Below are 10,854 nucleotides of genomic sequence, written 5' to 3'. Positions count from 1 at the left end.
ATATAAATTTATTAATATCAATTATAAGAGTACTATAATATGGTAAAATTAAGTAATTTAAATAAAAATGAGAATTTAAATTTGACAAAAGTATCATAAATAATAATATAATGATAAAATAAAGCTAAAGTAGCATAAATATATAATAAAATGTAACATTAGTAAAGTTCAAAGATAAAAATATAAACTAACCACAAGTCTAAAATTCAAAATAACAATATGTAACATCACAAATATAAAATAGATAATATAACATCATACTAAAAAATATAAAGACTAAAGTAATTGATTTTCATTAGGAGAAAAGTTGAGAAGCTCATTGAAAACATCATCATCAAGAAGGGGAATCTCCAAATCAATCAAAGGACTTCCATCTTTATCTCTATCTTCTTGAGGGGCTAAGTTTATATCATTTTGTGTGCCAAATTCTTCAAAACTTTCCATCATATTTTCATCTTCCACAATCCATTCTTCATCCGAATCCAAGTTTTTAAGACTATAGTTAACAGTGTTTTTTGATGGCTTCTTTTTTGCCAATCTTAAATTGGTCATCACAAAAATGTCATTCATTGTGCTTGTTTTCAAATGGTTTCTCCTTTTCGAGTGAACCTAATAATATTAAAATTTACAAATATTTATTTATATATATTAAATAATAGAATTCATAAGCTAATATCAAATTAAAAATTTACCATCTCAAAAGTACTTTAATTACGCTCACATCTTGAAGAACTACAAGTGAAATTCAAAACAAAGATAGCAAACTTTTAAAGTTCTAGATGTTCATCCCCATAAGAATCCCATTATTGTGAAGGTGTTTTGGTTTTGAGAGCATTTTTGGTAACATCTCTACCAAAAAATTTAGCCTTACTCTTGAATTCCTCAAGTTGACTATCAATAATTGTAATGAATGCAGGATCTTCCACAAATATATCCAAACAATCATAAAGTCCTTTCTTAACATCATACTCAACCTTAAAATTATGACTATAATGAATTTGTGAATTTAAATAACAGTCTGCACAAAGACTGTTAACAGCATGCAAAAGTCTAAAGAGTTGCTTGTCCCATCTTACATCAATAATATCCCACAAAGATTTATAACTAAAAAACATAAAAATAGTGAATTAGACAATTAGCTAATTAGTAAATAATTAAATGATAAAACTGAGAGAAAAATATTTACTTATTACTAGTTTTATTACCTTATTTCAACACTTTAAAAAGCATCTTTAATCTTTTCTTTAGTATGGTCAATTTCAGAATACATATATCTCATAGCTGCCTTTTCTTCTGAATCCATTGTACGGAACACATGAAGAAGAGGATAAACACCTCTCAAGCAATGGATAATGTTTTTTCAAAATATTTTATCCAAAACAATATTTTCAATATTTTTCCTATCTCTTGTCTTTGAGCACTTGCTTTCCTTCCATTCATCGAGATGAACATTCTAATTATTGTATTCTTCTTCTTATTAAGACTACCCAAAGTAGGGTAGAATGTAGCAAATTAGGTCATACCTGGTCTCACTGAAACTCTTTCTTTGATGTGTTGTAAAAGAGAAATTAGAGAAGTCCTACAATATATGTAAGTAGTTAGCTTTCTTCCTTTGGCAATGGTGTCTTTGTGAAGATCTAACTTTTTCTCAAAAAATCTTCAAGCATCAAATTAATGCAATGAGCGGCATAAGGAGTCCAATAAAGATTCTTTCTCTTTTCTATCAATATTTGTTCTGCCTTTTTGTAGTTAGCTGCATTATCAGTTACAACTTGAACCACATTCTCTTCTTCCACTTCCTCTATAACTTCATCAATCATCTTGAATATCTTTTCAGCTGTTTTACATATATCAGAAGCATTAATAGATTTTAAGAAAATAATTCCTTTAAAACTATTCACAAGAAAGTTGAGAATAGTTCTTCTTCTTTTATCCGTATAACCATCTGTCATAATAGTGCATCCAGTTTTCTTCCATTTAACTTTATGTTCTTCTAATGTTAGTTTGATTGACTCTACCTTCTTTTTTTAATAATTCTCTTCTTAACTCGTCATAAGAGGGTGACTTAAATCCTAATCCATGGCGGACAACCTTCTCAAACATGCTATGGTATTTTTCAGACCTTGCAACATTAAAAGGAATAGCATTATTATAGATAAACGAAGCAATTTTATTACACGCCTCTTCCCTTAAATCCTTCTTAAAAATTAAGTTGATTGTTGTTTAAATGTTTACACCCTTTTTCTTGAAGGGACTTACTTATGAGATTGCATCTCTAATGGTGTGAAATTACTTAATTTTCTTTTACTAATTAAGTGTTGACCAAATTTTAATTAAAATGATGGCCTCTAGACTTTTTCTTTGAAAAATTATAGATGATCATGAAAAATAAAAATTTTTTAAAGGATTTTTTAACTCGAACACAATAATTTTAGAAATAAGATTTTATTTTAATTTAGAGAAAATTAAACCATGTTACAAACTAAATGACAAAAAATAGAACTCACAGAATTACTGATGCAGTCAATTTAATTGTTCTTCTGTCTTCTTCAAAAGGATATATTTTAAGAATTTTTCTTAATTGATATTCCTCTTAGCCTTTTGTTTTTTTTTATAATTTTTTTTTATTATTTTCTTTTATTCTCTATGCATACAAAAAAAAAATTTTGAATTATCACAATTTTATTACATCTATTGTATAAATTTTCTTTCCATTATTTTCTACTCATAAAAAAAGTTGGAAAAGTCTAGAGGGCCAGCAATTTTATTAAATTTTGGCCAGCATGTAACCAGCAGAGAAATGTGAGCCATTGGATGAAATTTCACACCAATCTCACACCATCAAATCATTATTGATGGCTAGTTGATGGCTAACAATCACAAAAGTTGTTGTCCCGTAACATTGCTCAAAAAAATTTACATCTAGACAAGCGAGGGGACAAATAAAATGTGGGAAGGGGGAAGTAAAAACATTGGAGTTTCCACAAATTGGATTGCTGTAATCGCACAAATTTGTTCGGAGCTGCCTAAGACTAAGGCCATTGTTTTTCGGTTTTTCCTGCATCCCCTCCGTCATTTTCTTCCCTCTCTGTCTCTCATGGCCTTGGTTCTTCCCCTTTGCACTATGTTTACATCCTCATTCTTCTCTGCCATATAATATTCACATATATAGATTTGTTGTATTCTCATTCTCAATCAAATTTGAAACCCAATATCTATAAATATAGTCCTTATATTATATTGTATAGTATATACTTGTGTTGTAAATGGCCAATGCATCTGCTTTCTTCACTCCTTCGGTTCCCAAGTTCGGAGAGACAGTTCCCCCTCTCAATCTCATAGCCATTCATCGATTTCAACGATTCTCCGCCAAAGTTGTTTGCTTTGGAACTATCGAAGGAGCTGGCAAGCATGCTTCCGCTGCTTCCCCTTCCCAATCTCAGCTTCCCAGGTCGGCTTTTCTCTTTCTCTTTCTCTTTGTGCGCGATCTGAACCCATGCCATGCAATTCTTCCAAATATTTCATTCAGTCCTGTATTTGGCACCCCATCAATTTTGACATCGATGCTCGTCCTCATTCTAGTTCTAGGTTATAAATCAGGTTTTGAGTCTTGTGTTTTCTCTACTCTGCAAGAATATGGGCAGAAAATATTCATCTCTGTCTTTTTGTTTCTATATTTATACCTCAAAGACAGGATCCAAACTCATGCAATTTATGATTTTCTCTTACAGTTATCTAATAAAATACAATACAATGTTCTAAACTCTACAGGCTTGTCGGTAAAGGTTGCAAGTTAGTTGGATGCGGTTCTGCTGTGCCAACTCTTCAAATTTCTAATGACGACCTTTCAAAAATGGTTGATACTTCTGATGAATGGATATCTGTTCGCACTGGGATTCGTAGGCGGCGAGTTCTTTCAGGTTAGTTTTGGAATATGAAGGTTAATCAGAACGTTTTAAAAATATTTCTGGAGATCTGGGCTCATATTGCTTCATGACGTGCATGCAGGCAGAGATAATTTGATAGCTTTAGGGGTAGATGCATCTAGGAAAGCTCTTGAGATGGCAAATGTTGACCCTGATGATCTTGACCTTATATTGATGTGCACGTCTACACCAGAGGATCTATTTGGTAGTGCTCCACAGGTATGGGTTCAGGATGTATCATTGTAGGCTCATAGCCAAGTAATGCATAGTTTTACATTAGCAAATTTTTAGTGATAAATTAATGGAGCATTTGACCAATAATGGTGTTGCCAACTTCTTACAAATGAATTGAGTATTGAACCTATTCCTGTATTCATATCTTTGTAACACTGGGTATCCAAACTTTGCTTTCGTAGCCTCTCCTATTGCTTTAACTTATGAGTTTCAGATACAAAAACAACTTGGCTGCAAAGCAAATCCATTGGCTTATGACATTACAGCTGCATGTAGCGGATTTGTGTTGGGCTTAATTTCAGCTGCTTGTCACATTAGGGGTATAAATTTGTTTATTTTGTTGACTCAATACTTGCTCAATGCAGTGAAGATAATTGTCCTTTCTCTTTATGGATGCAGGTGGTGGATTTCGTAATGTTCTTGTTATTGGGGCTGATGCTCTGTCAAGATATGTTGATTGGACCGATAGAGGGAGTTGTATTCTCTTTGGGGATGCGGCTGGTGCTGTGCTAGTACAGGTAATTTTATATCTTCCTGGAGTTGTCCAACATTAGTGACAGTGTTCAGTTACTCCCCCTCCCCCCCCTTCCCCCTCTTTTTTCCCCCTCTCCTCTCTCAGCTAATAATGTTAGTTTCTTTCTCCCTTATATTTTTCTTTTCTTTATTTAAAATGAAGGCAAGGTTGAGAGCTTTCTAAAAATGCTAAACAATAATCCTTAAAGTAACTATTTAGCACTACAAATAATTAAAATATACATGGTGCAAAGTATGCTGTCTCTATCCTTTCCCTCGGTTTTGTCGTTGCTTAAGAATGCCAGTAAGTGATGCTTTTAACATTGTAGGCCTGTGATACTGAGGAAGATGGTCTATTCGGTTTTGATTTGCATAGTGATGGCAGTGGTCAAAGGTATGTATTTTTCGTCTTAATAAGAAGAGTTGTTATCTTCTTTTTCTGAGCTAGTTAATTAAACTCATACCCTCACTTCATGTAGGCATTTGAATGCATCCATTAAAGAACACGAGACAAATACAGCTTTGGATTCAAATGGATCTGTGTTAGACTTTCCTCCTAGGAAGTCCTCGTATTCATTTATTCAAATGAATGGCAAGGAAGTCTTTCGCTTTGCAGTAAGATGTGTGCCTCAATCAATTGAATCTGCCCTTCAAAAGGCTGGTCTCCCTGCATCTAGCATTGATTGGTTACTTCTCCATCAGGTACAAATATCTATCACTATATGTGTGTTTTTGTGAAAGTATCAAGTTACACTAATGAGCTAAGATTTAGTTATACAATTCAAATAACTTTAAATCTTTAAAATGTAATTATACAATTCAAAAAATATTTGTTACATTAATTTTTTATGTATACAAAAAAAAAATGATTTTGGATAACATAAAATTATATGGGAATGGATCCTCTCATGTAGACTTTTTAATAATCTTGTCATGTATGATGTTTCGCAATCTATTCTCTCATGTTATGTGTGTTGTTTGAGTTTCATGTTTTGAATGAATGATGAGAGATCGCACATTAAAGGATCCATGTCCAAAACTTTATGGATATGATCTATAAGATATAAACTTTTAATTTGGAAGAACATTATTTGGTAGTGGAAGAGGTACTTAAACTCATGGCAGTGTAACTAGATGTTGACTATAAATATATAATGGGTGAACAAAACGGATATATCTTTCTTAGCCCTTCGTCCCCAAGGTAGCTGGTAGCAGGTTTCATCGGTGCCTTTGTTTTCTAGAAAACTAAAATGTCAAATATAAGCTAACATGAAAGGGTGGGGAACCTGAGCTATCAAATAAATACAGCAATTCATTAGCTGGCTAGCTACAATATGGGTGAATACTGAATGGAAAAAGGAACCCAGTTGCATGCACTAACAGTACCCACTTATTAATTGCAGGCAAACCAGAGGATTATTGATGCAGTTGCTGCTCGCTTGGAGGTTCCCTCGGAACGGGTGATATCAAATTTGGCTAATTATGGCAACACAAGTGCAGCTTCTATTCCCTTAGCTTTAGATGAAGCTGTTCGAAGTGGCAAGGTTAAGGCAGGGCAAACTATTGCAGCTGCCGGCTTTGGTGCGGGTCTTACTTGGGGTTCAGCAATTATTCGATGGGGCTGAGAGCTTGTCTTGGATGGCAGGGACAGCAAACACAGGAGAAAGTGAGGTGCAGCTTCAGCTGCCCAAGTACCCCGCCCAATCTCAAATTTTTAGGAACGGGGTTTTCGGAAACTGCAGTGCAGAAAAGTAACATGCAGCACTTCATGAACTTATTCTTTCTTTGTTTTTTGGTCTTATTCAGAGTCGCCTTGGTCAGGTCTTCTTTCATCAAGTACAATTTTATTTTTCAGAGGCAGGCATGTATTTGTCATTCGAATTGATTGCAAACGAGGCTTACTATATGTTTCTAAGCGGGACATGTAAATAAAAATGCGGCACTCAAAAGTGTCTGCATGTTTGTACTTTGCACTATAGTTTAATCCTAACCATGTCAGGAGGACGTTACTACGTTATATGCTTGGAAAGAGTGGATCAGGTTCGGACAATGAATCAAGTTATAAACCGATAAGCCATATGATTACTACTCAGCAAATATTATTATTTTAAAATATTAATAATAATTTGTATCTATATATATAAAAATGTGTACATATAAAATATATAATTTGTATTTATATTTATTTGAATTTGTACACAAATTAACATGGTTTATATCCATATTTATTAAAATTGACACACATAAATTAGTATAATTTATTTATTGAAAATAATTTAACATTTGTGTTAGTTAAATATTGACCAAAATTAATAAAAGAATACCGGTATCTAAGACCTTTTGGCTACCCAATACTAACTAGGATGTAATGTTAATTGGGAATGAAATTGGTGCAAGGGTGAAGTTATTAAGGCATCACAGTCGCATAATCCTTCTTCCATCTCAATCATGCTGAGATGGTTTTCTTTTTTAATATGTATGTAAGTTAACGAAAATAAATATATTTGGCGGATATTCCAAAGAAAAGGAGAGTAAAAAAAAAAAAAACACAGTTGTATTTGACCTTATACGTATTTAGAATATAATCATATGAATATTAATATCAATTTAGTTGTTAACTCACTAGTTTGATTTAAGTAAATATTATGAATATCATGTATTTGTGTATAAATATATATAGTGTTTAATTTATTTTAATATATATTTTATATTTTAATATAAACTTTTATTTTCTAAAAGTATTATTTGATATTTTTCTAATATTTGCAAAAATTATATCAAAATAAAATTTTTAAAATATTTTTTGAGAATATATATTTGATGTTAAGTAATTTTAATTGTGTTTTAAAATATTTTAAAGATGGAAACAATTTTATTAGCGAGTTTAAGTGTGAGGAGGGACCAGTTTTATAGAGGGAGAAAACAAAACATGGGACGGTTGATTCAGTGTTCACCAAAGGCGTCGCTTTAGGTGCACTTGTCCCTAAAGCTTAACAGGATTACGAATGGACGTCACCCATTCAACTCTAACAGATAATGCACTCTTTCTTTCTTTTATTTTCTTCTCTCTCTCTCTCTGTAGTTTGAACTAAGCGAGAAATGGCTGTTGCTATGGCTGCTTGCAGTCTTGGGCTTCACTTAACTACTGCTGACAACAGCTTCAGCATCAGACCTCTGGATAAAACCATTAGCATTGCTAAAACATGTTACATTCTTCACAAAACAAGGTATGAATCATGAACCTGCTAGCTTCATACACATTTAAAACTTGAACGATTCTTATAATTTTGGCAGATGGTCATCTTCGAGAATTACAATCATCCGTCGAGCAACACCTCTAACCGATGTGATGAAGGAGGTATTTAATTAAATACAGTAGCATTTGCACGTGTGAAAGGCATGCACTAAACTAATAAATAGTAATAAACAGGATGGAAATCAAGGTGATGCGGATGCTATCGTTCCTACTCCCATTGTCATAATAGATCAAGATTCCGATCCAGATGCAACCGTCGTCGAGATTACCTTTGGTGATCGCCTTGGCGCTCTTCTTGACACTGTCAGTACTTATCAATACTAACACTACATTATGTATTTTATTCCTACACCATTTATGACGCTTCCATGTGCTGCCGCAGATGAATGCGCTCAAAAATTTAGGCCTCAATGTTGTTAAGGCAAACGTTTTTCTCGACTCCTCTGGCAAGCACAACAGGTTTTCCATTACCAAAGCGTAAGTATTGTTATAGCTACCTACCCACTATACCTCTTGTATTATGAATGCCTTAAGTATTTTAACTAGCAGTCTCTGTATTTAGCAATAATCAGTGGAGATGTATAACCATTTATGTAGCTTCCATGACCATTGGCACAACAAATCTTGCTTGACCTTTATTTGAAAGGAAAATTATCTTAAGGCTAAGGCCTTTATTCTATGCAGTGATACCGGAAGAAAAGTAGAAGAGGCAGAGTTGTTGGAGGCAATCCGTTTGACAATCATAAATAACTTGATTCAGTATCACCCGGTATGCTTCCTTCTGAAAGTATAACTATTCTGGTTTGGTTAAACGACATCAATTCTTCTAATTAGATCAACACATGTATATGTATCAAGGAATCTAGTGCCCAATTAGCTCTGGGAGCAGCTTTTGGACTTGTGCCTCCAAAGGAGCAGGTAAATCATGAATTTTTCATTCTTTCCTAAGCAGCAAGTGCATCAGTGCATGCATATATGTCTCTGAATTGAATTGAATTTGAAAAAATGATCAGGTAGATGTGGACATAGCGACCCATATAACAATATCTGACGATGGCCCTGCTAGAAGGTGATGGATGCTTAATCACTTGTTATTATGTTCCAAACAGAAAGTTCTGATTACAGATTATAGTGTTGTCTTGCAGTTTGCTGTACGTGGAGACAGCTGATCGGCCCGGATTACTGGTGGATCTGGTTAAGATCATCACTGACATTAACATTGCTGTTGAATCCGGGGAGTTTGACACAGAGGTACTTTATAATTTATGTGCAAAGTAATTAAGCTCCGAATGACACACAAATATATGATATATGTATGTAGGGGCTGTTGGCTAAAGCAAAGTTCCATGTCAGCTACAAGGATAAAGCCATCATCAAGCCTCTCCAGCAGGTCAGTACTTTTCTTGATTAGTATATTCATTCATACAGATACACGCATTGTGATAAATGAAATACAGAAACTTTTTTATGTTTTTCATAATGGCAGGTTCTTGCTAACAGCTTGAGGTATTACTTGAGGCGACCTTCAACGGAGGAAGCCAGTTTCTGATTCAGCCAACGCCTATGCCTGCGCTAACGTTATGGATCGATCGGTGGAATCTGCGTATAGCCTATAATATCCAACTTCATTCCAATAGCATGGAGAAATTCAAGTGAAATATAGCATGTCTTGGCAATTTACAGTGCTGGACATGTATCATATGGGCAGCAAGATATTAATATGGAAGTATGGAACCAAATTTAAAGCCTGATCCATGCTCCTTACTAATTACTATGCTATTGCTATCACACCTCAGTTGCCAAATGCCAACTCCTGCTATTAGTTCTTAGCACTGTATAAGTCCCATTCCATTATTGATGATATTTGCTTTCATATGTCATTTATTGCATCTACTACAAAATCAACATTAAAAGCTTCATTTCTTTTATGAAAAAAAGTAAACAAATTAATCTGTCGGGTAATGTTAGAGAGACAAATTGAGTTGATCCTGTGATTAACATTATAAGCAACACGTTAATTATCTTAAGTTGATGCAGAGACATGCTAACAACTCAAATTTCGAATTAGTGGACGCTAGCCAGATGCCAACTTCAAGTTGCAAAATGACTCAAAACTTAGAGCATATATGCCTTTGATTCTCCTTTTTGAATTTCCCTTATTCGATTTGCGCTATTTGCTCTATTGACATATGACAATGGCAAAACAAAAACTATTCGCGTAACACATGTTTGGTTAATCATCTTCTGAAATCTGAATAGGGGAATGCTAGGGGAACAATGACTTTGTTGAACAATGTGAACAACCACCAATCAAATAAAAACACACTACACCTCCAAATTAAACTTCTAAATTTTAATATTAAAATAACCATCCGTACACTAATAAAATGAACATCCGATATATCTATTGTTTACATTGTTTAATATTTTCATTGTTTACCTATACTTTTCCATCTGAATATCATTTTAGACTTTAGTGTGCGAATCGCGGGAGGTTTTCTTTTGTTGGAATTAAAAACCATTGCGGTTGCTGGGAGCCGCTCATTTTTGTTTAGTGAACTGTAGATTTTTACGAGGAGGTTCTTCTTTGTTGGTTCGTGATACTGCAAATTTAGGTTGGATGTAATGTACACTGTCAAAACAGGTAATTAAAATAGGAAAAAGCTGTCTACCATGTTCTTATGGAAGGCATCTCACAACATCATCCATGTAAATAGTAACCTTGTTAAAAGAAAAATTATTAAAACTCAGGAAGAAAAAACGGCAGAGCATGAAATGCAACACTTTCTGAACTACGATAATATCATTTGGATTGACCTTGTTTGGGATAAAACATAAAAGTCTGATGGAAAGGGCCTATCATTTCCTGTATGAAAGGTCTTAATCTATTAACAATCTTTTTTATTAGTATCTTATAAAAAATAT

The 10,854-nt window shown here is 33.7% G+C and overlaps 2 protein-coding genes across 2 annotated transcripts; both read left to right on the top strand.

Moving 5' to 3' along the window:
- Nucleotides 1-2,950: 2,950 nt before the first annotated feature.
- On the top strand, nt 2,951-6,649 carry LOC112703809 (beta-ketoacyl-[acyl-carrier-protein] synthase III A, chloroplastic). The gene is made up of 8 exons (XM_025755415.2): nt 2,951-3,451; nt 3,772-3,920; nt 4,009-4,145; nt 4,375-4,480; nt 4,560-4,678; nt 5,003-5,067; nt 5,153-5,375; nt 6,077-6,649. Exons 1-8 carry the CDS (start codon nt 3,267-3,269, stop codon nt 6,296-6,298), a joined length of 1,206 nt encoding a protein of 401 aa, XP_025611200.1. The 5' UTR covers nt 2,951-3,266; the 3' UTR covers nt 6,299-6,649.
- A 938-nt stretch (nt 6,650-7,587) lies between these two features.
- On the top strand, nt 7,588-9,809 carry LOC112703808 (ACT domain-containing protein ACR11-like). The gene is made up of 10 exons (XM_025755413.2): nt 7,588-7,900; nt 7,968-8,031; nt 8,104-8,232; nt 8,312-8,406; nt 8,614-8,698; nt 8,788-8,847; nt 8,943-8,998; nt 9,075-9,180; nt 9,251-9,319; nt 9,416-9,809. Exons 1-10 carry the CDS (start codon nt 7,773-7,775, stop codon nt 9,476-9,478), a joined length of 855 nt encoding a protein of 284 aa, XP_025611198.1. The 5' UTR covers nt 7,588-7,772; the 3' UTR covers nt 9,479-9,809.
- Nucleotides 9,810-10,854: the final 1,045 nt, after the last annotated feature.

The sequence above is a fragment of the Arachis hypogaea genome, chromosome 7, assembly GCF_003086295.3.
Source record: "Arachis hypogaea cultivar Tifrunner chromosome 7, arahy.Tifrunner.gnm2.J5K5, whole genome shotgun sequence".
In the NCBI taxonomy this organism is placed as follows: domain Eukaryota; kingdom Viridiplantae; phylum Streptophyta; class Magnoliopsida; order Fabales; family Fabaceae; genus Arachis; species Arachis hypogaea.
The sequence above is the reverse complement of the archived record's forward strand: the minus strand, read 5'-3'. Positions and strand labels throughout refer to the sequence as shown.